Here is a 25,237-nt window from a genome sequence, read left to right as displayed (position 1 = left end):
ATGTAGAAAATTGTATAAAATTAACCGAAAACGTGCAACCAATATGTATACCATTTTTTGGTATTCCGTTGCAATCCCGACTTCAGCCCCAGCAACTCTCCCGGGAAAAACACGCTAATTGCCCGTCATAGCACGCTCGCTCAGCACGCCTCATTTCGCAGGCCGTCGATTGCCAAAATACATCCAAAAAACCTCGCTCTTTTTTTTTTACTACAACCGAGCCAACAACATCTCTCTCGATATAAAATAATAACAAAAAACTCCCAAGGTCTTGCCAATGACATTGGTGTTATTTTCATCTCGTTTCCCTTAATTGTTCTCGGGATGGGAGTACTGCGTTCGCGTCTTGGAGTCGCACGTGCCCGTATTATTATAAGAACTCGGGCTGTGGTGCAGCCTGGCTCTATGTCCTCCCTAAACCAGTGAATTTTGTTACATCGGAGATAAAGACCTATAGAAATGGCGTGTCTGTAAGGCGATACAGCGGAACACTGCTCCTATATTAGGCCTATTTTAAGAGCTGTATTAGAAAACCCGAGCATTCCCTTGGTTTTATTATTAGCAATGTGGTTGTTATTCATTGGTGAAGGGGGAAGGCGATCAGACGAGGCGGGAACCCGATCTATTCTCGAAAGGGCAGACTATTGTTGCAATTTTTTAATAAATCAATGAAAGTGTTATAGGATCAGAGCCTCTTTTTTTCTTTCTGTGCTTGGAAATATGAGATGGATATATTGACCGATATTCTGCTCTCTAGAGATTCTGCCAATCGAAGCTGGGGAGAGAAAACTAAGAATGTAGATAAGAATTTATTTTAAAAAAAGGTAATTTAATTCTAATGTACGTTTGAGTTTTACTCAAAACCATAAAGTGGGTATTGATTCCCAACCTGTGAAATTTGACGGGGTAAACAAAGAAATAATACGAGTGACTTTTTGTATGAGAATAAGACGACCCGACCTTCCAAAATGTAACAAATGAAATTTTTATTTTTTAAGTCCGGAAGAGCAGTGCCTACATGGCGGTACATTCTATGTGTGGCCTAAGGCCTAACATGTCACATGAGGCAATTTACAGGTAATCCGTTTCAGGCACTCCATCAAGAAAACAATCCATTCAAATTTTGAATTTTCATGTAATGTTTTTTTTGTGGGTCGTAAAAGACAACTGTTTGAAAAACTCATGTGCTAACAACTTGTAGCATGCACTGCAGTTGGTTGCCTCCAAGTTGCCTGTAAAAGTTGCCTCGTGTAAACAAGGCCCTATAGAGGCAATGGCAATTTTTGTTTTGTTTTGTTTTTATTTTCCCCTTCTTCTTCTTCTAAGTCTAGTTTATCTGTGAGAGCACGAAATGTGTTGAATAATTTGTGTAGGACTTGCACTAATACGTATTTTATTCTCAAAGTCCAAAATCATGCATTTATTTCTGAAGATTCAGATAACCCATCATCAACAAGTCAAAAAGGGAGCATGTTTTGATACTTTGGTGATACGCAATATCTTTTTCAACAAACCAATTGTGTTGTGTAGTGTCCTTAACCTTCGAGAAACATTTTCGGGGTTCAAAAAGTCGATCAGGCAATTAACTTTTTCTTACACATGTCATTTTGGTTGGTTAGGCATTTTGCAACAGCAAAATCTAGTTTTCCCTTACAAATAAATAAATAAAATAAACAATAAAAAATATCTCTGAACATTTAAGGCAGTTATGTGCTGGTTTTGACCGAGTGTGCCGCGTTTAATGATTACTTTTCTACAGCATTTAGACTATTTTGGGCTCCCCTTCTCCTTTCTCGCCCGCCCCCTCCCCAGCCGATATGTGCGGCTCAATCTTGATCAGCATGACACGGCCAACAGAGGGCGCTGTGACATGCCTACGTAAATTTTACACATAAGTCGCAATTTTGGTGAACGCCTGGTCATCAAAACGATGTGAAAAACACCATTTCCTGAAATATATACCACAATTGAACAAAACAGAAACAGATAACCAACAACATGGTAAGTTATACATTCTCTTGAATGCATTTTAGTACTAAATGTATTGGTTTTATAAGCATTTTTACGTTTTGTTTTGTTCTGTTTTGTAAGACAAAAATCTAAGTTGTATTGTATTGCAACGATTGGCATTGCAAAGGTGTGTATTTCCGACACTTTTGTTTCACACTATATCGTGTCGTGAGATTGTTGCATGTTGCATCCAGTTTATTTTACTTTCACAGGAACAACAAGGAAAATTGTCTTAATGTTTGAACCAAATGTTGTTTTTGTATTTCTGTGTACCTATGCTGTGCTAATGTAACAAGTGGGAGAATGTTCTGATGTTTTTGTTCTTGACTTGACTTCTTGTTTACTACATTTTAATTAAAGAGTGGGCGGGGCATGGAGAAAAAATGTGAAGACCGAAAGACATTTGGTTTTACCTTTTTTTCATACAAATTTGTTTCTTAAAGACATTGGATTTGGACACTATCGGTAATTGTCAAAGACTAGGACTCTCACTTTTATTTTTAAATATTAACTCTGAGTCTGACTAGCTTGTTTCGATAACAATGTCAATGAATAGTTCTTATTCACCCCATTGTTCATGCCATTTCAAGAGATTGGTTCATGTATCAAACCAAATGCATTAATGATTAATTAACATTCTAAACAAGTGAAAACATGGGATTTGTTGGATTGGTGCGGAAAAGTTTCCGTGTGGCGCCACCACTTTTTCATTCGAAATAGAATAATATAGTATCTAGTTTACCTGATTGATATATCCCTTTTTGTAAAAATGAGTGAAAAAGTGGTGGCGCCATACGGAAAGTTATCCGATTAATAATAATGGTACTGCACTCTCCTCCCCCCCCCCCACCTTTAAAATACTTAAAGTGCAAATAGGCTAGAAGCATGAGCAAAGGAAGGGCTCCTCATCTAAAAAGAAAAATTAGCCAGGTAAAGTCATAGTTGTGTTTTTATAATTGTAACCCTCCATCATCCCGACGGCCGCAGACCAGATGTTTAGGAAACAACTATGGTAACAAAAGTTCTGATTGGGCAGTTTCAACCATTTTGAGTTTCTCACGACAGAGAGTGTGTTAAGATTTGTAACGTTTGACATTGACTAAACTTATTACAACGTTCTGTTTTGGTTGTAGTTGCAGTTCATGCTGTTATTTAGCCGTCAAGGGAAGCTACGTCTACAGAAGTGGTATCATGCACACACTGAAAAGACAAAGAAGAAAATCACCAGAGAACTTATCACGACAGTGTTGTCAAGGAAACCAAAGATGTGTAATTTTCTGGAGTGGAGAGATTTAAAGATTGTTTATAAAAGGTATTTGAAAATGATTGGGAAAAGTAAGATTTGTACTTCAAACAAATATCAGGACTCTAAATTAAGACTAAATAAAGTCTTACGTCTAAATGCAACATCAACAATTCTCGGACATTGCCACATGTCACTGAAAACACAGCAATGTTGCTGCTATTTAATGGACTATTAATTTTTTACTGAGAAAAAGAAGCAAAACTTTCATGGATTGAACAAACTAATCGTATCATTTACTGAATGTTTTATACAAAAGGATTTGTCAGGTTTTCAGGATTTACTAATTTTGTTAAAAATGTTTTGCTGATGTTTTTTTTTTCCTTCTCATGTCAGGTATGCAAGTTTGTATTTCTGCTGTGCAATTGAAGATCGTGATAACGAACTGTTGACTTTAGAGATCATACACAGATACGTGGAGCTTCTGGATAAATACTTCGGGAGTGTAAGTTGGCAAAACATATTTCTTAATTTGTTAATTATTTATGCTATCATCCCCTATCAAATGTTCCTAGTGGTATCGAACCTTTCACACATAATATGAAAGAGAAGTGGCTTCCCCACTAAGGACTTGGTTTGCTGCATATAATGTCATGATGTCAAGTGTTCTTAACCTTTCTTGTTGATGATGTGGCATGTATGTCAGCCAGTTGATGAACATGTCCCCAGCTTGATGAAGGACTGTGAAGCCACCATTAAGGCAAAATTGATGGCAGTCAGCTCTCATATTCGGACACTCCTAGTATGTTTTTTCCTAACCCTAACCATAACTATTGTGTAAATCATCAGGTTTTTTTTCACAACAAAGGGTTGTCGGAATATGGGGCAGTCCCTGACCTATAAACATGACCACATGAATAGAACGTTGCCTTTTTTGTGTGTAGGTGTGTGAATTAGACATCATCTTCAACTTTGAGAAAGCGTACTTCATGCTCGATGAGCTAATGTTGGGAGGTGAGATACAAGAGACGAGTAAGAAGAATGTCTTGAAAGCGATCCAAGCCCAAGATCTACTACAAGAGGTAAGAATACTCAAAGACAATTGACAAATCTTCTGACAATGACGACAACAAACTAACCCGACTCTTTCCAAAGTCCCAATCAAACATTCAACTCAAGTCTTACTCATTCTGTCCAAAATAAAAAAAAATAAATTCAGTCAAAAAAATCTTTCTGAGAAGGTTTCTTGACTTAACAGCAAATTGTTTCTTTCTTCACTGAAAGTTGATGGGAGAAATCGTAGATTTATTCTATCATGTCTTGGGTATCTTAATTGTTATCATCAGGCCATCATGGGTTATGGGCAAATACACGCCAAGCAATGCACACAAATTTGTACAAGTTGGGAAGGTGGTGCATTCTGCTCTACCAGCCAGGCTTCTAGTGGATGACACCCGTGTTTACATCCTTATGAACTGTGAAGGGGTAACCCCTGATTCAACCCCAATAGTAGTTGCTAATGTGCCCCTGGTGGCAGTTGCTTTGGTCGATAGCCCAAATCAGTTTAGGAATACCCCTCGCCCTGAAGTGGCTGTCATGGCTTGTCATGTTAGGCGATCTGTTAAAAAAAAGGTTTGAAAACAATAAGGATGCACATGGAGTTATGTGCATTGCTTGGCTTGTATTGTAATTTTAACGCACTTCACACAATGCATGATGGGCACATGGGTTTCTAATCTTATTAGGTAGTCACACACACTATTGTTATCTTCACGTATTTCCGGACGTGGATGCCGCGTTCTCACAACTTGTGTTAGTTGATTTTTGTATGAAGTTTCTCCAATGGTTTAGAGTTTTGTTCATAAACGCAAAGACTCCTGCAAGGAAGTGTTGATGCAGAATAATCGGTGGCAAAGTTTGATGATGTCAGGAAAAGAAAATGAACGCTTTTGTTTGACTGTCAGGGTTATTGATGACTCAAACTAAACAAATCTTATTCTCAGTACAATAGGGTGCAAGTCTTAGTCTTTTGGGTCTGTTAAATTCAAACATTATTAAGACAAGTTTTTAAAGCAAATGTGAAAGAGGTATAAAGCTGAAATGGACTCAATTCGCTGGTCGCTAATCAAGACATTTGTTGTTTTACCCTTATCATTATTTAACCTTGTCATGGTGATGAAACAAGGATGAATGTGAGTTTCAGAAACGCTGTATCTCGCTAAGTAAACCCAGATGAGTGAGTAAGGTTTGTGGTGACACCATGTAAAATCTCTTTGTGAGTAGTGGTGGCTCTGAGAAAGGTCGGTTTGTGTTGCTCGACCTTTTGAGCAGTGTGCTCTGACCTTCTTCTGGAGAACCCAGATTTACACACAAAGTCGATAGACGCAGAAATAAGGGTTGTAAGACAGAGCGTGTTCGCAACTTTTTTTCTCAAGAATTTAGTTACAACTTTGCTGCAGGGACATGCCGATGACTGGTACCCTTTTGTGCTGAAGTGAAAGGCCCATGTCACACGAGTCAATTTACAGGCAACCATTTCCAGGCAATCTCCAAGAAGAAAAACCATTCATATTTGAATGTTCACATATTTGCTTGGCGATTGTAAGACATTGTTGAAAGAGTGACTCCTGTGTTACTTAAATATTCATGTAGCATGCTCTGTAGCTGGTTACCTCCAAGTTGCCTCATGTGACAAGGCCCTTAGATCTAAGTAGGATTTGAAACTTGACATGGTGGAATTACGATCTAGTAAGGTTTGTGGTAGCATCATGTAATGATAATCTCTAAATGAGTTGGGGTGGTCGACGTTTCCATCAGTATGCTCTGATTGCTTTTGAAGAAACGAGTACCTACGGTTCTTTTCAGAACCCCCCCCCCCCACCCCCATCTCAACTAGATATTATCTTTACATGGTGTTACCGCAAACCTTACTAGAGCCCTTAGATCTATTGTTGAGAACTTCTTATGTTTATTGTTGCTGCTTCGGACTCAACCATCACATCATTATCATCAACATCAGGAGATGCAGGTACGGTTACCAGTTGTCACTGCCTTGGTTCACCAACTTGCTCAGAATAAATAAACTATTCAAAGGGTCGCACAGCACTGCAGTGGCCTAGCTATCGTCTCCCAAGCTCCTCGCATTCATTTCATATTTGATTCCATGAAAGCATTCCGGTTTGCTGAAGTATCTCATTAGAGATTCCATTTAAAGCTGCTCTCATCATCAAAATCTTGTTGCGGATCCCCATCATTGCTGTATAATCTCTTATCTTTACTACTTATCATATAATAAACCAAAAGGGAAACTGACTGGCAAATTTTAAAGGATTTGGTGTTGAACAAAGAGAAACTTGAGAGAGCAGGATTTGAACAATCGACAACAGAATTAACGTACCAACTGCTCTATCTAGCCGAATGTTGGTGTTTGTCTCCCTATTCTGTCAATATCATTGTTCTGAAGACTGCCACCACAGGTCTAAACAAACATGTAGCTCAGTTAGTAGAATGCCGGCATGTTAAAATTGTTGGTTCAAACCCCGCTCTAGTAAATATTTATAAATAAGTACCATGTTCACCCCCTCTCACCCTTTGACCTGTCACCCCTCTCACCCTTTGACCTTTCACCATCCTCTGTTTTCTTTTTAATGTCTTTTAGGAAATGGAGATGCCTTCAAGTATTCTTGAGGAGCTTGGTTTCCTCTGAGACACCGTCTTGTTGTTGTCGTTGTTGTTGTTGTGATTTCTTCTTCCCCAAGAGTACCACCTTGGTCTTCTCTTCCTTATTCTTGCATCATCTTTTCTTAAGTTCTTGCATGCCACCTCCAAACCTTTCCACATCTGCAGCCCTGCATGTTAGATGTACTTCCAGGCATCGGACAACTCTGAGACACGCATTAAGAACTTATGATAACTTTAAAAGTTTGAAGGAGATTAAGTTGGTTCCACAATAAGTTTACAAACTTTAGTTGAGGAGGAAACCGTTGAACAGCAAAACATTTACTTTTTATTTTAAACACTTGAAATTTATATACCCCTTGCATGTGACGTCACAAAAAAACACCCCCACTGGGGCCAAAAAGCGCCCTTGTGGGGTCAAAGGAGGCAAATCATGGGCCGATAGCTGGCTTTTTGCGAGAAAATGGTCGCATAACCTCAGCATCCCTTAGCGTTTGGCATTGTTCAAGGGGTCTATTAATTTAGGAATCATTTACTCATCTTGTCATACATGTAGAACCATTTTTCCGGCCGCTATCTTTGATTCTGTAAAATTAGCCAAGCCCTGTAATTTTAAGACATCCCTGAACCCCTACTGACATTAAGTCAACCTTATCACATTGCAGCCATTTTGTTTGCATTCCCCCATTCAAATACATGTAACCAAACCGAGGCAGAAAGAAATCAGTCTGGTGCCTTTGTTGTATAATGAAAGTAAGCACTTAAGGAATGGCGACGAACACATGGAACCAGACAAAATGGCTGCATTATGATTAGGATCCATCCAGCTTTTATCCCTAACCCTTTGCTCATCTTATCCCTCCATCCTTTCATTCTCACCCCCTGCGTAGGAAATACAGGCTACCGTCGCCGCATTAGAACAGCTTGGGTTCCTTTAAAGCTTGTATGATTGCTTGGCTCTACCATTTTGCCATGGGGAAGTCAGCTGGTACTCGGGTATTTTTGTTAAAGGCACTGGACACCTTTGATAATTGTCAAAGACCAGTAATCTCACTTGGTGTGTCTCAACATATGCATCAACAAATAACAAATCTGTGAAAATTTTGGCTCAATTGGTCATCGAAGTTGCAAGAGAATGATGAAAGAAAAAAACACTCTTGTTCCACAAATTTGTGTGCTTTCATTTGCCTAATAACATGCTGCAGCTGAAGTATTTTTTAATTTGAATGCGAAATGACCTCTTTCTCAAAAACTATGTTACTTGAGGGAGCTGTTTCTCACAATGTTTTATACGACCAACTTGCTCGTTATCAAGTAAGCTTTTATGAGTAGTTACCAATAGTGTCCAGTGCTTAAGCTACATGTATTTATAACTACTTCACTTCTGACTCCAATGAAATTGTTTTACTGTTTTTCCTCACATTTTTGTCTAGTACTAATCAAACTTCCCGATGCTCACTTTGCTTAGGATCATACTTAGGTAGGATTTAAAACTTTGCATGGTGGAAGTATAACTACGAGAGGTTTGCAGTAACACCTTTTGAAAATCTTGTTTTTTTAATAGTGATGGTTTTAAAAAGAACTGGTGGTTGACAACTCCACGTTTCCATCGGAATGCTCTTATCTCCTCTGCTCTTATCTCCTGAAGACGATCGGAGCATACTGATCGAAACATTGAGTTGTTAACCACTTGTTCTTTTCAGAACCAACACTACTCAGAAGAGGCATTCACACGGTGTTACCACAAACCTCCCTTAGGCTATCATATTAAAATGTCTAAAGTATAACTTTGAGTGATATGCCATTAACATGTAGCTTAGCTCCTGCTCATTGCTTTTGTATCGCTTTACATTTCTTAAAGCTAAGGCCACAAGTTTGCACAAGTGTTGACAAGAAACCGATATTGCCTGGTACCTTTTATATCATGAGTACCAGTCACTATTAGCTGATAGTCGTCGAAAGGTCGTTGTGCAAACTTGGCCTTAACTACCAGCTGTCCTGTGCCAATAACAAGTGCTTTGCAAGACCAAAGTAGCAGGAGTTAGACGCTAAATGGTAACTGTTAGCCCTGACCTTGGTATTGATCCTCATTGATAACATTGACAAATGTTGTCTCTACATGTTACCCTTTAGTATCTACTGCTTAGATTAAAGAGCTATTCTACACTGTAAAAATAACTCCTGTGTCAGAATTGACCTATGGGTCTAGACCTATGTCCGTACGAGGCTGACCCAAAAGTTTTTTAAGAATGGGATTCAAACTCAGATTCTGCATCAGTTTGGGACCCATTTCTTGGTAAATTTTGATCCAATCTATGTCATAATGACCCTACAACTGGGCCATGCCTCACAGAATCTGGTTTTGGTAAATTCTGACTCCGATAGTGTTTTTATATCATGGCTGAAAGGTGATGGAAAGTGATGGTTAAGGATAATCACTTTTGAATTATAGTTTTAAAAATAAGAAAATTCTGTATTTTTTCTTACTGCATGTTTTTGGAGGAAGTTGTTCACAAATAAGATGCAATGTAGTGAGTACTTGAGATACTCTTTCAAAAGGCGTACAATTTTAAGGATCTGGCATTTGTTGCCGCTTTTCTGTGTGCAAGTAAAGATTTTGATGGTATACACAATGAATTAATACTTAGATTTAAGCAGTAGCGTACTTTGTAAACTGAATCCTTTTAAATTGATAGCATTTGGATAAATTAATGCTGTATTTCAAATTCAAGCTGTTTTGCATTGAATTAGAAGCAGGTTTCATGGCATTGTTTACAGCAGACTACTGCACTTTAGTACGGTGCCCTATAAAAACAAAATAAATGATATGAACTGTAGCGCCAGTTGTGTAACTAGGGTGGGGGAATGGTGGGGCACACCTCCCCTCCCCCCTCCCCCCTCTCCCCCCCCCCCCCCCCCCCCCATTGATGTTCGTGGTAGGCAGTGTCATGACTGCGTGCCCCGTAATGGATGTTGACTACTCGGTTTAGATTCACTTGTTTGCATGATGAGATACCGAACCATGTTGTTATTATTATTATTAATATTATTATTATTATTACTGGTTTATTGTAAAAACATCTGCTTGTCGCAGTCCTATTGAGGTGAGTATTGGGTAGTTCATAACCAATGGGAGACTTTGTAACACTAGGTGGCAGCAGACTTACCGGGTAAATATCCTTTATTTATGTAGTTCTTAACATGCGCACATTACCAAAAGCAATGGATTTACCTGAAAAGTCTGCTGCCATCTTGCGACCCAAAAGTCCCCCATTACCAGATGAAATGCAACTTTCATTATTATGTGTTGTAGCTAGAATATTCATATGAATTCCTACTGTAAGTTTTATCCTCAAATTCATATTCATTCCATTTATTCCCCATTTTTCATTATCAAAATGCAACTCATTGTAAGCAATTGTCCTAGTTTACCCTCGGTAAGGTTTTTATGCAATTGTACAACTCTTTAGGCCATATCTGTATTTAATTATGTAGCAATGAAAACTTAAAGCGGACAATAAGTCTTAAAGGAAATGCTTTACTTAAATCCAACTGTTTATTAAAACAGTAACAAAAAGCTACATTACAATGTATGTCAAAGATAAGGTACAACATTTTCTCACGAACTCCCAAATTGAGCAAATTATCTTCTGAACATTGCCCAATTTAATAAAACCTGTAAGCATAATAACTTGCTAAGCACAATACACCAGACAAAAGTCCATAACATTTAAATTATTGTAACTGGTGCCCCACTCTTTTTGTGCTTAATAACTTTATGAAATTGGACCAGGTCATCACTAAGGTGTGTGTTTTAGGGTGTATAGATGAATATACCTTACCAAAACATTAACAGAAACAGATGTGTTACCATTTATTTTGTCGTTGGGTCAACCAATCAGTAACTAGAATTTTGTGAGCTGTTTTAGAGGTAAACCACAGTGCTCACATTTCACTATATTAAGTGACCTAAAGAATTGTTTACTGTATATAAGATTATATTCAATTATAGTATATGAATTTACAAAGGAAAGTTGAACTATTTGCATTTGCTGAACTATTGGAGATAATTGAAGATTATGAGTTCTACCCTTCATTTCGTGTAGCCAATTATAACAACAGAATAGGGCTGTGTGTGAACCAAGAGGCTGTGGCTTTGGCTGTAGTAATTATACAAAGCCACAAGCCAAAGCCATTGGTTCCAACACCATCTGTCTTGTATTGCACATGTATGTACACAATTATAAAGAATTGTTCTATATATTTTTTGAACACATTCTCTTTTCTCGATGTAAAGATTTAATCAAATAAATACTTAAACTCATTTTAACTTCAAGATATTTTGGATGTAATTTTGTAGTCATCTTTTAGAGAGGTACATGGTGTGTGTAGACAATAAGAAGTAACATGAATTGATAAACTGGCGGGTAGCACCAGTGCATGGGTATAATGGTTGTCATCCAATTCAGAATACGGTTTGCATATTTAGAATATAGTTTATTTTTGTAAAAGTTTGAAAAAAATTCCCAAACGCATCCTTGGCTGTGTGTTGAGTAGTGATTGCTTTACAGTTTTAAACACCAGTGTTTCAAGAATAATTGTGACAAGTTGGACTCGTCTGCATTGATGGGTCGGTGAAATGGGCTCAAACGGCACCAAAGTAACCATTATTCGGGGTCTTGACTTGGACTTCAAGAAAGTGTGGATGACACCCACTGTTGATGACTTGTTGACAGTAACTGCTACTGACACAGAACTTTAGTTAACTTTGACAGTGTTACCAGTAGATTTTGAAGAAGAATCTTTTCTTTTTGTATTCCTTGAGACATGACTAACATTTTAAACAAACTGACTTGAGACTTGATTTGAGACATTTCTTCGGTCTTGAGGCTTCAAGGGATGGAACATTTCTCCCCATGAAAGCAGTCTTCCCATTGAGAACAAATATATCATGAGGAGATCCTCAAACTAAGTTTACATTGAGAAACTTTTTCTTATATATATATTTTTTTAAGTGCTTCAACCACACAAGAGTGATTCAATGAAAATGCCTAACTATGTCCTGAAAAACAAAAATTGTATATTTTACCAAATAGGATTTTATTTACATCTATTTTCGTTACCAATTCTCGTCTGTTCCTTGAACTTGTTGAATCAACCTCATTTCATCTTTCTTTTCAAACTTGTTTCCTAGGAGACGGAAGTAAACAAAAGCGTACTGGAGGAGCTTGGTTTGTCATGATGACGTCATTGGAACTACTCCACCACCGTATGAAGGCATTAGATATAATATGTATTTTGTTGTATGGGGCCCCTAATAATAAGGTATTATACCTTTTCGGGTGGGCAAGGCACATAAAAGGCACAAAAGAAATTTCTTTTACAATATGAGAATGATGTAGTTTTTGACCAAACGGTAGCTGACCCCAATGGCAAACTATAGGAAGCAATCAGTACAAAAAGCATTTACATGTAACTAATTTATTATAATCCTGATATTTTTGAAATATATGCTGGACATACCTTCTTATTGAAGTCCAAAGTGATTACAACTTTCTCTATGTTAGACATTTTGATTAATTGTTAATATTTTCATAAACTCATAGGGCAGCCCGTACAAAATGGCGCCAAAACAAAGAAGAAATCCACCACCTTTCCCATTTTACAGGCTCCTTCATAGCTGCCTGATCTTTAAAGGTTCTGGTTTGGTATTTACTCTGAAAGATAATGCCAATACAAACATACGTGGTAGGTTTAAGTACAGCAGTTTTGAATAGTATAATGCATTGTGAGAAGGTTTTCACTTTGGAGTACATGTACTGTGGTAATGTACAAAGCTATCAACTGTTATCAAACAAATATGAATAATAAGAAGCTTTACAGCGGTACGCCTCTCAGACTGTGTCTTTTAGAGGAGTTATTTTTCCTGCCATGATACATTCGTTTCGGCGATATCTTGAAAAGCCAACCACCTTTTGAAATGAAATTTTCGCAGGGTCAATTGTCTTGTATACATTACTAAATTTACAAATGAGTTAAACAACTGAGCTGTTCCAAAATTACAAAGGTAAACATTGCCTTTAAAATAAGGTTGAGATAGCATTAAATTAACTCTTTGTTGATAAGACAATTAGAAACTCGCTAAAACAAAAATTGCCAAGCGAATTAAGTTCTTAGTTTGTTATGTCAAATAGCCTTATTGTTTATCAATATATCAGTGAATAGATGGGGGTAGTTTGGTGCTGGTTTCATTTCAATAATTAGTGGCGTAAATATTTGTAATGAAATTTTATCCATGTCTTCTTGTGTAGTTTAAGAACAGTGCTACAATGTTTGGTTTTGTATTCAGTGTCAATAATGTAGTCAAAATGTGCTACAGTTTTTGTAATGGATATGTACTCCTAAGTTACAATCATATTAAGCATTCTGAGTTGTACTTTTCAAATAATTCAGTTGTTTATGTATCGGGGTCATTTCCGGATGTAGACGAAAGCCAATGTGTGGATTGTGGAATCCATATTTGGCTTTGGCTTATGGCTCTGTTAGTCACTTGGAAGTAATGCACTTTCATTATACGAACTTATAGATGGAGTTTTAGGCTAAGCCGTTTGCGGTTTTGGAAATGATTATAAATTAAAAAAGTAGAAATTACAAGTGTCTTGAGTTCCATGAGTCTTTTTTCTTTTCTGGAAGCCATGTGTCTCAGATACAATAAATATTTGTGGTTAGATATTTCATGATGGAGTTCGTCTTTGCCTTTGTATACAGTATGGTATGGCTTCCACCCCCCCCCCCCCTCCCTCTGGCTACACCCACATGCCTCTTTCTATGACAGCGTACCGATGGGGGCGCTCTCAGCCGCCGTTGACCATTTCGAACAATAGAGCCTGAACGTGTTTGAGCACTGTTGACCCAATATAATTTGCATCATTTATTCTTCAATGAATGTGACCGAGAACCATTCTTTTCTTTTCTTCTTTTTTACTTCCTTTTTATGATACCGATTTGGTCCTTATAGAAATGTCACTTTCTACCCTTGGAATATTCAACCATCTCTGTTTGAACTATCAAAATTGTAACAATTTTGAACGAAGCAGTTTTGCGTGTGAAGTCTGATACAGTCTGACGGCACGTCTGGTCTAGCCTAATTTATTCATCACATGTTGGTCAATTGCTGTCTGAGCAAAACAACTGGCTTTGAGTTCACAAGATTCCTCAAATTCCTCTGACAGAAATTATGCAAAGGTGGGCCAGTTAAGGAGCCTTTAATTCATATGCAAATTATTCTTGTTATACTATCAAAAGGGTCGTTAATCGTGTGTTTGAGACTGGAATACAATGGCGACAAGGCTCTCTTTAATCCCTCTCTTCTAAATGGATTCTGCCTCTGAGTTTATCTTTATGTGAAATGGCTGCCCTTCCGTGTATACAAGATGTATGGCACTTATGATATCGGTATCTACTGCTGGGAATATTTATGTTTTGGGGGGAACTTGTCTTGCTTCATACTCTACTAACGCGGAGTAGATTTTCGGAATTCGGGAGACTCACTTCTCAGTTCTGAAAAGAACTATCCTGCTTATTGCTTCAATAACTTTCTAACTACTACCTGGGCGGTAGGTAGATACTCGGCCGGGACTACTTCTTTCGCTTGGTGGATCGAGGGGACTTCTCGTTCTAATTTGACTACCGTGGAGTGAGTTCTAAATTGGTCTCAACATTTCGACTAGCTTGCTCTAGTTATTTGACTGATGTGACACCAATATACTTTAAAGGAGACAAACATTGGCAATAACGAGTTCAACATGGACGTGTGACAGTCTTATGCCTTTATCATCCATTTCCAACAATGACAGCCTTTCCATTGTCAATGCAAAGTGTCCTTGAAAATTCTAGATGGACTTATAATTCCGAGGACGACTTCGTAAACTGACTCGGGGTTCAGAGAGTTCAAACGACGGCAGTGATTTAAGCCGAGCTGACCGACCTATTTTTGGAACACCATTTGTCTTTGGAATGTGTTGTGTTTTTGTCAGTGGATCTAGTTGATGATTGAAGGCATGATTACAAGATTTTGGGAAGATGGTAAGTGAATATTTTTTGTTAATTGCTCCTTGTTTATTGTGATAAGACATTGTGTTAATGAGGAGCAGATTTTGTGTTTAAAGTTGCAGTTGTTTACCCTCTTCTGCCAAGGGCGTGCTTATAGGAACAAATACAAACTATTGAGAATCAACTTTCAAGTTTAATCTAATTATTTATTACAGCTTGTTGGTTTAATTTGACTAATCCTAAACTTCAAGAAAAATTTCGTGTTTAAATGTCTGAGACTTTGATTAGAAAATTAATAGAGGCACCATTTCCTATCCTAACTACAAAATTCAATGTGACGTCATACGCACAGTGAAATTACAGTAAGAGAGTAGAACATAATGAAAAGTTACATAACATTAATAAAGCCATTATGCACTTTCGGAACAGAAAAAAAAAGTTCACAGATTTACAAATAACTTACAGGGTTTACAGAAGGTAATGGTGAAAGACTTCTTTTGAAATATTACTCCATGAAATGCTTTACTTTTTGAGAAAACATTAAAACAAATATCAATTCGCGATATCGAGAATTACAGATTTATTTTAAACAAAATGTCATGACACGGCGAAACGTGCGGAAACAAGGGTGGGTTTTCCCGTTATTTTCTCCCGACTCCGATGACCGATTGAGCCTAAATTTTCACAGGTTTGTTAGTTTACATATAAGTTGTGATACACGAAGTGTGGACCTTTGGACAATACTGTTTACCGAAAGTGTCCAATGGCTTTAAGAGTAACTAATACCACACTAAAAATTAGACTTCGACAATTTCTAAAAATGGCTAATTAAACAATAATTATAAGGAAACCACCCGACTATAAAACTAGCAGCATTTAAGCTGGTAAAGCCACTTGGTGCCAGACGGCTGGCATAGACATTTCAGCACTCCTCCCGTGTCTTGGACCCTTGCCATGAGAGTGGTATTTGCTCTTCCAGCCATGACTTCCTTTACCGTGGCTCTTACTTCCCCAGCTCTTACCCCCACTTTCCTTACTGTGCCAACCACTTTGCCAACCACCTCCATTGCTATTACTACCACTACCAGAACTGGAATTTGGATACCATGGTTTCGGTTTGTTAGGCTTTGGTTTGTTCGGCTTTGGTTTGTTCGGCTTTGGTTTGTTCGGCTTTGGTTTGTTTGGCTTTGGTTTGTTAGGTTTGGGCTTGTTAGGCTTGGGTTTGTTTGGTTTCTGAGGTTTGTTACCTCCGCCTCCACCTCCTCCGCCCCCTCCACCTCCCCCACCACCTCCTCCACCCCCTCCACCTCCACCTCCCCCTCCACCTCCACCTCCCCCACCACCTCCCCCACCTCCATTGCTAGGAGGTTTGGGCTTTGGTTTCTGAGGTTTGTTGCCGCCGCCTCCACCACCTCCCCCACCTCCACCTCCCCCTCCACCTCCTCCACCCCCACCGCCCCCACCCCCTCCACCTCCCCCACCTCCACCTCCATTACTAGGCGGTTTGGGTTTGTTTGGTTTCTGAGGTTTGTTGCCTCCTCCACCACCTCCCCCGCCCCCTCCTCCTCCCCCGCCCCCTCCTCCTCCCCCACCTCCCCCACCTCCACCTCCATTATTCGGCTTGTCGGGTTTATTTTGGCAGCAGTCGCAGTCACATGGCTTACTAGGTTTTGGCTTGTCAGGTTTAGGTTTGTTACCACCTCCCCCTCCCCCACCTCCACCTCCACCTCCTCCACCACCACCACCACCGCCACCACCCCCACCACCACCTCCACCTCCACCGCCACCACCTCCACCATTGCTTGGCTTGTCAGGCTTGTTAGGTTTTGGCTTGTTAGGTTTTGGCTTGTTAGGTTTAGGTTTGTTACCACCACCACCGCCCCCTCCTCCCCCTCCCCCTCCTCCTCCCCCTCCCCCACCTCCTCCCCCACCACCACCACCACCACCACCACCACCTCCATTGTTTGGCTTGTCGGGCTTGTCAGGTTTTGGCTTGTTAGGTTTAGGTTTGTTACCACCACCACCGCCCCCTCCTCCCCCTCCCCCTCCTCCTCCCCCTCCCCCACCTCCTCCCCCACCACCACCACCACCACCACCACCACCACCTCCATTGTTTGGCTTGTCGGGCTTGTTAGGTTTTGGCTTGTTCGGTTTAGGTTTGTTACCACCACCACCGCCCCCACCACCTCCCCCTCCCCCACCACCACCGCCCCCACCACCGCCACCACCACCACCACCACCACCACCACCACCACCACCACCACCACCATTGTTTGGCTTGTCGGGCTTGTTAGGTTTTGGCTTGTTCGGTTTAGGTTTGTTACCACCACCACCGCCCCCACCTCCACCACCACCACCACCACCTCCCCCACCACCACCACCACCACCACCACCTCCCCCACCACCACCACCACCACCTCCACCCCCTCCGCCCCCTCCTCCCCCACCCCCTCCGCCCCCTCCCCCACCTCCCCAACCACCGCCCCACCCATTAGTCCATTTTGACCAGTGACGTTGTTGAAGCACTTCATTGTCTACCTGTCCAAGTTGGTCAGCGCTGTTTAGGGCCATTTTCTCCAGCACTTCCACCTTTCTTCGTTCCAGTGGAGCCGGAAGATCCAAGTGTCTTTCGGTCTCAACTTGTAAAGCTCTGTCTCGTTGAAGGATTGTCTTCTGAAATCAAAATCAAAGATGAAATAATAACATTGAAACCAAGCCAACAATGGTACCTAATGGCTAGGGCAGCCAGAATCAATTGATTGTCGTAGTCAAAACCATCTCGTTTGAAATCCACTATTGTCATGTCCACAAAAAGATAGGAAACTCGTAATTGGTTTTCATCTCACGACATAGCTTCTTTTGTCATGTATACAGCCTGGTGCTGGATTTGTATGAATTAGTGTGTTCACAAAGATAACCTTAATATGACTAGTCTAGGACTCTTCACGAGTAGTTAAAAACTATTAAGGCTAGTCCCAATCTAGCACAAGTCTCGTCCTAGCTCGAGATAAGACTAGTCTTAACCAAACGGTCTTTGGTGATTTTCATCCAAGTCAAGTGTTTTGCGCAATACTCGTATAAATACAAATATACAAACATAAATAATCCTTGCAATGCCATTCATGTTTAAATATTTGAATATCATTTCTGATTTTGTGTAATGTTATGCATTCATGAACATAACTCGTCTAGCTGTGATTTGGTGTAAAATGTCAGAGGTAGCTTAAGGGCCAACCCGTGCAGGGAGCACTTGATCGTTTCTCGGCAGTCTAGCTGCCCAACCCTGAGTGTGTCTACCCCCGTACAAACATCCCGTCCTCGCTGGACCGTACCCAATTCTTTCACTCCCAGGAATCGTCAAGATAACTCTGTATTGATGTTTATTCTTTGCTTTTTTATCAGATAATATTCGTTTGTGGTTGTGGAATAGTTTATATTATTAATGAAGGGTTTGTGTGTGATTTGGGTATCGGTCGCCCACTCACTGTCGAGACATGACAGACTGAAAAAACTGGTGTGAAAAATCAAATTAATGGTCGCACATTTAGATGGTGTTGCAACGACCATTAGAAATTTTGACGTGGTATACCTAGGCTATATCTTCCTTTTTGAAACGGGTGCTTTGTTTGCAATGGACATGGTCCAAGTAATTTTCTCAAAATAGTTTTTAAACTCTTGAACATCTGCAGTGCTTCTCATCTCGTAATAATATGTTTGGTCATTAATTATTCTAGTATTTACCGGTCTTTGGACACTGCACAAAACGCCGACTTCTACTGTCGGAAACTTTTGTAACCTTAAGTCCCAAATTTTGAGATGTCTTGTTACCGATTAACGATTAAATTAGTAAACAGCACAGCCTTGTAATTTTGTATAGCCATCCCCCCCCCCAAACATTTGGATTATACCATTTGGCGATCTTATCAAGATTAATTGAATTGAATTAATTTAATTTAACTGTGAGCCAAACTTGCGAAGATACATGATCGAAGATCAAATGAAACTAACTAAGAATCAAACTCTTGCAGACACAAACGAATATTGATAGATCTTAGGTTTTTTTTACTTCACAATCTACGACTAAATGCAATAGTTATGCTTGTTACATCTAATGAGAGAAGGTGCATGACTTATTCATACTTTTTATAAAGAATTTGTGCAATTTTGTATTAAAAAACAGAAAGCAAATAAACTGTCTGGCATGAGTGTCAGGGAAAAGTTAAGACCATGTTCTTATAAAAAGTTGGCTTTCAAGAGTAGAATGATATTAGATAATGCTGAATATATTAAGATTTTTGTATTACTCACGCTTACCGTAAGATCTAGCTCTCTTTGAAGCTCACCGGTCGATCGCTTCGCTGGGTCCTGGAAAGAGTTGTCTAGGGGCCGAGTCAAAACACCGTGGTTCAAACACACAATCACCACCAGGGCAGTGGTGAGGGCCTGCCGGGCTAGCGGAGCTAAACGCCCCATGGTATGAGCTTGTGGTCACGCCTTGTCCTCTGACTTTCCCTGTACTGTGCTTGTGACAACCCAATTATACTTAACACAATTATTTGTTCGCCATGTCTCATTTATGTTGTGGTGTGTTGGTATAGATTTGGCTGGAAATGATGATGGCTAGCGAACGAGCTGTATTTATGCTCAACCAAACAAAGACCAAATTTTGTGCAAATACTTTTCGAGGACATAAGTGGTTATTGATAAACCCAAAAAACATTTTACGATGTAGGTGTGTTGTTTGTTTAAATAAAGCGTACTTCAATTCATTAGGATCAATATAAACATTCAGAATTTTTTTCAAATTAGGCGACACTTTTACGGTTGTTTGCAAATATTGTTGGGGTCTTTGAGGTCCCAGATTGTGCTATGGTAAAGCAGACATAATCAGTCGAATTGTAATGCCTTTATAACTTCCAAACATCAATTAACTCAAGCATTTGACAAGCTTTATTGTCAAAAATCATACATTTATTAAAAACACTTGACACTATTGGTAATTGTCAAAGACTAGTCTTCTCACTGGGTGTATCTCAACATTATGCATAAAATAACAAACATGTGAAAATTTGAGCTCAATCGGTCGTCGAAATTGCGAGATAATAATTAAAGAAAAAACACCCTTGTCACACGAAGTTGTGTGCTTTCAGATGCTTGATTTCGAGACCTCAAATTCTAAATCTGAGGTCTCGAAATCAAATTCGTGGGAAATTACTTCTTTCTCGAAAACTACATTACTTCAGAGGGAGCCGTTTATCACAATGTTTTATACTATCAACCTCTCCCCATTACTCGTTACCAAGAAAGGTTTTATGCTAATAATTATTTTGAGTAATTACCAATAGTGTCCACTGCCTTTAACAGTAATAATTGCAGTCTTTAGTAAAACATTTAAATTTGACTTGTAGCTTGTAAATCATCTGTGGTTAAAATAATGATAAGGTATACTGTCATCCAAACATTGATTTTTATTTCATGATTAAAAACAATCATTTTGATCAAATTGGTTAGAACAAAACTTCTCTACTAAAAAGAATGGAGAGTACTTAACTTTAAGTTACACCTACTGTATACCAAGAAATTCAAGAGTAAATTCTGTTCCATAGATTAGATAATGTCCGTGCTTACAAGAAATCATTAACATTATTTTAACATTCTTTGCAACAATTTCGGAGATTGAAACCGTTTCACTCTGGTAGGGCAACTGGACGCCAAACAGGCGGGAAAATTAAATCACGAACATCACGTTTGCCTTTCCCTCCTTTGCTCTTTTTTCCTTTTCCTTTACTCTTACTTCCTTTTCCTTTACTCTTACTTCCTTTTCCTTTACTTTTACTTCCCTTTCCCTTACTTTTACTTCCTTTTCCTTTACTCTTACTTCCCTTTCCTTTGCTCATGCTTCCCGAAGCCTTGCTCTTACTTCCTTTACTTTTACTTCCCTTTCCTTTACTTTTACTTCCCTTTCCTTTGCTCATGCTTCCCGAAGCCTTGCTCTTACTTCCTTTACTTTTACTTCCCTTTCCTTTACTTTTACTTCCCTTTCCTTTACTCATGCTTCCCGAAGCCTTGCTCTTACTTCCTTTACTTTTACTTCCTTTTCCTTTACTCTTACTTCCCTTTCCTTTACTCATGCTTCCCGAAGCCTTGCTCTTGCTTCCTTTACTCTTACTTCCCTTTCCTTTACTTTTACTTCCTTTACTGCTTTTGCCTCCTTTACTTTTGCTTCCCTTACAGTGGTTGTGACTATGGTTGTGGCTAGCGCTATGGTTATGGCTGTGCTTATGGCTATGGCTACCTTTGCCTTTACTCATCTTACTGTCTGAATCTTCACATGATCCGCTCTCGGAACTATCACTTGGTTCCGGGTGCCAAGGTATCCAGGGACGCCGAGTTGTCGGAATTAAAGCAGTGGTGGGTCTCGGTGCCAATGTTGTTGTTGTAAGGCGCTTGGTAGTTGTAGGTTCCGGGGCAGTTGTTGTTCTACGAGTTGTTGTTAGTTGCTTGGTCGTGGTGGGTTCCGGGGTTGTTGTTGTTCTACGGGTTGTTGTTAGTCGCTTGGTCGTGGTGGGTTCCGGGGTTGTTGTTCTACGGGTTGTTGTAAGACGTTTGGTAGTGGTGGGTTCCGGTTCTGGGGTTGTTTTACGAGTTGTTGTAAGACGCTTGGTAGGTTCCGGGGTTGTTGTTCTACGTGTTGTTGTAAGACGCTTGGTCGTGGTGGGTTCCGGGGTTGTTGTTCTACGTGTTGTTGTAAGACGCTTGGTAGTGGTGGGTTCCGGGGTAGTTGTTGTTCTACGGGTTGTTGTAAGACGTTTGGTAGTGGTGGGTTCCGGTTCCATGGTAGTTGTCTTCTTTGAAGTCGCTGGTCTCGAAGGTGTTGGATCCGGGCCCCATGGAAACGGTTTCGTAGTCTTTGCTCTGGGAACAGTTGGGTCAGGTCCCCATGGTAGTGGTTTCGTAGTTTGTGGTCTTGGATGTGTTGGATCCGGACCCCATGGAAGCCCTTTAGTAGGCGTCGGTTTCTCAGTAGATGGCTTGGTATGCATGCAATGGCATTGATGACCATCATGGTCATGATCATGGTTCTCATTCGAGTCTTGCTGACTATGGTCACCCAATGGCCATGTTACCCATTCACGCTTCTCTGGATGGCCGTAGTCTGCTTCTGTGACGTAGGCTCCGTCGTCAACATTTGTGAAAACTCTATCTTTGATGGTGTTCTCTTGGTTGGCTGCATGGCGCTCGTGGAGAAGTTGTTTCTGCAAAAAAAATAATGTGTTGGTAAATTTCATGTACTGCATCATTTATAAATCACTTTTACAAAAACTATTACATAAGCACCGACTCTCCTAATTGTACCATCACCTTTATTATTAGGTCTTATGCTATGGGTATTTTTATGAGCTAGGTCTGGGAGTGCACATCTTTTTTTATGACAGTTTTTTTTTTTTTTTACTTTTGCCCTTCCCTGGACAGCCTGTGCTTGTTTAATATTGTTGGAAAATAAACAAAACCAAAGGAAGACTAGCGTAGTGCACTTTTAGAAACTTCCTTTCCTCCAAAGGGTAATTTTTTTCTTCCAAATCAGAATCAACTCACTTAGGCCTACTTCTTCTCGGACGAGATTGAAGTTACGTGGTTCATATTCGAAGTTCAAACCAAAAACATTAAAGAATAATATCGATGGAGAGTGTGGGATATTCACTCTGGTTTGGAGATTGAGGGTTTGGAAACTGAGGGTTTGGAAACTGAGACGCACGGAAATCGCACCATTGTGTCAAACAATTGTAACTTCCGATTTAAGACAAAGGTTTGTGAGGGGGGGGGGCATGATACGCACGCCCCCACCCCTGTCCAATGATAGGAATATTTGGGTACGAAACTTCCTCCCTTCTCTCTTGAAAACCCCTCAGTGAAAGGAACGGTTTACTCACCACAAAGTCAAAGTCGGCTCTTTGATGTTGCTCAGCGGATTCACTCGCCGATACTGAAAAAGAGTTAGACAGAGGCCGTGCTATAACACCGGGCCTCAAACAGACACAGACCAGTATCGTAACGAGAGCTGTACGGGCTAGCGCTGCGGAGAGCCCCATGGTGATACAACCCCGTACTCGGTACCTCAGCTCGGTACCTCAACTACGTCTCGCCAATATCAAACTTTTATTATGAATGCTTCTGAAAATGTAATCCCTGTTTTATTATATGGGTGAGGCATCACTGAACATCATGATAGAAATGCAAATGACTATCATAAACTACTAAAATGATTGCTACCAAGTTACAGTATTATTCGACATCAGCTTAGCTGCTTTGTTATTGTTTGTGTTCTTAACCATTGCATAATCTTTTCTTTGGTTTAAACCGCCATAAATGTCTTGATTAGAACTGATTAAAATTTAGCTGTGTAGCCCGTTGGTGGCAGTTTTTTCTGTAGGCAACTTCCTAGCAACAATATCTCGCATATACAGCAGTGGCACCAAACCTGTTTATCTGGGGGGGGGGGCAAGCGGCAAGCTAGCTTGAAATTACGGGGCGTAATCACACAAACAAGTTGAGGTTTAATCTACGAACCATCCCACTCTCCTTACTACGTTAATACACACGGCACGTACACGTAATGGTGTTGTGTAAAGAACATACGAATCATAAAACTGTAATATTTAAATGGTTATGACGTCATGACAAGAGCAGTGGTCTCTGCACACGGCCCCGTATCGTTTCTGTGGAGAGCGCCCGTGTGTGCTGTTAACTGGGTGAAAGGTCGAATTTCCATGTACAGCCACCAACTCTCCTTTGATCATAACATAGCCCCTTCAATTATCAATGGATCTTGCTCCAAGGAATCATTGCAAAATGTTGTATGGTCCCTTATAACTTAAATTGTAAAATACTAATTATACCAAACGACTTTTCGTAACTTGGTTTTGATTGGAGGCATGGGAAATTATAACTTATGTAGGGGGGCCTATTAGTTAAAATAATTTAAAGTAATATTGTATAGACTCGTTTGAATGGCTTCCCATGAATTGGAAATACAAAAAATACTGACAAAAATACACAAAATAGTGTCGACCAACATAATCATTCAAACTTTATTTATTGGTTTATCTGACGAAATTATTTAAAACCTAAGCAATGTATTGAACAAAACATCGATCGTCCATTATTTTATTAAAACTGACGAGACAAATTGTGCATTAGATATGTGAAAATTGATTACATTTACTTATACATTCGTAAAAACCTAGATTTTCCAATATTTCTTAGTACTATGACAAGAAAACAAAACCATAGAAGAGATGTCAAAAGCCTGGACACAAAACTATTGTTGAGGTTTGAGTGTATTCGTTTTTATACCAAACAGCATTGAGGAAAAGATGATAGTTCAAATCGGGTAATTTGTTCATCCACATTATAGATGTCAAATCTATCCCCTTGCTTCTTTCGACACGTTTTTAACTGCCATTATTTAACTACAATTACAATGGAAATTACTTTGAAGAACATTAAGTACAAACGGCTTAAACCTTAATAAGTATACAAAACTAAGAAACCTACATCAAACCATGGAGGATCAAACAGTCTTACATAAGAATATAGCATTTTAGGTAGAATAATAGTGAAGTAAATAAATCAATCTAAAGATTTACCAGTTTTATTTCAGATACTGATGGATTAAACAGTAAATAATGTTTATCAATCATGCCAATAGAGCATTTTATGGAAAAATTAAAATTAAAATATGTATACTATTGGCATTGTAAAAACCTACTCTTTCTAAAAACAAAATCAGTCCTATGACACTAAGAAAACTAAACCATAGCAAGAGGTGTTCGACTAAAGCACAAACACCTAGTAATTTGTTGGGGGTTCCAGAGGTTTCAAACCCATTTGCTTTTTATGAAAAACTGTTGTGATTATATTCAAAATTGTCTGAAATTGATTTTGATAGGTGAAAATTATAAATAACTTGAGACACTTGTAAACAATACACTGTAAAAAGTTTCCTCCTGTCTGTTCTAGTCAACTGATAAAAAACAAGTTGTCGATTGAAATGATTCAACAAGTGTATAAGTACACAGTGTCCACACTGTATATAGTAGGGTTATATACAAATATTGACTGCTTCGAGTGCTATGGTTAAAACTATGACTCCCGATGTGATCCCCGGAGCGTTCTATTTTCCCGAGGCGAAGCCTCGGGAAAATAGAACGCTCCGGGGATCACCAAGGGAGTCATAGTTTTTAACTATTGCAC

At 39.4% G+C, this 25,237-nt stretch overlaps 3 protein-coding genes across 7 annotated transcripts; 1 reads left to right on the top strand and 2 right to left on the bottom strand.

The window, feature by feature from the left end:
* The first annotated feature begins 1,871 nt into the window (after positions 1 to 1,871).
* Positions 1,872 to 13,585, top strand: LOC117298830 (AP-1 complex subunit sigma-2). 5 transcript variants are annotated; one of them, XM_033782172.1, is made up of 6 exons: positions 1,872 to 2,001; positions 3,144 to 3,322; positions 3,650 to 3,758; positions 4,198 to 4,335; positions 6,273 to 6,281; positions 8,365 to 9,815. In XM_033782172.1, the coding sequence occupies exons 1-6, from the start codon at positions 1,999 to 2,001 to the stop codon at positions 8,368 to 8,370; spliced, it is 444 nt and encodes a 147-aa protein (XP_033638063.1). In that variant the 5' UTR covers positions 1,872 to 1,998; the 3' UTR covers positions 8,371 to 9,815. The 5 variants fall into 5 exon arrangements, with proteins under 5 accessions (XP_033638063.1, XP_033638060.1, XP_033638061.1 ...); XM_033782169.1 differs by lacking the exon at positions 8,365 to 9,815 and adding an exon at positions 7,822 to 8,005; XM_033782170.1 differs by lacking the exons at positions 6,273 to 6,281; positions 8,365 to 9,815 and adding an exon at positions 12,126 to 13,585.
* A 2,274-nt stretch (positions 13,586 to 15,859) lies between these two features.
* Positions 15,860 to 19,456, bottom strand: LOC117298599 (keratin, type I cytoskeletal 9-like). The gene is made up of 3 exons (XM_033781917.1): positions 19,298 to 19,456; positions 17,522 to 17,656; positions 15,860 to 16,813 (listed from the first exon to the last, which is right to left on the bottom strand). Exons 1-3 carry the CDS (start codon positions 19,454 to 19,456, stop codon positions 15,860 to 15,862), a joined length of 1,248 nt encoding a protein of 415 aa, XP_033637808.1.
* A 1,214-nt stretch (positions 19,457 to 20,670) lies between these two features.
* On the bottom strand, positions 20,671 to 23,073 carry LOC117298597 (mucin-5AC-like). The gene is made up of 2 exons (XM_033781916.1): positions 22,915 to 23,073; positions 20,671 to 22,239 (listed from the first exon to the last, which is right to left on the bottom strand). Exons 1-2 carry the CDS (start codon positions 23,071 to 23,073, stop codon positions 20,671 to 20,673), a joined length of 1,728 nt encoding a protein of 575 aa, XP_033637807.1.
* Positions 23,074 to 25,237: the final 2,164 nt, after the last annotated feature.

This window comes from Asterias rubens, chromosome 13 (assembly GCF_902459465.1).
Source record: "Asterias rubens chromosome 13, eAstRub1.3, whole genome shotgun sequence".
Taxonomy (NCBI): domain Eukaryota; kingdom Metazoa; phylum Echinodermata; class Asteroidea; order Forcipulatida; family Asteriidae; genus Asterias; species Asterias rubens.
Note: the sequence above shows the minus strand (reverse complement) of the source record. Positions and strands in the feature narration are given on the sequence as shown.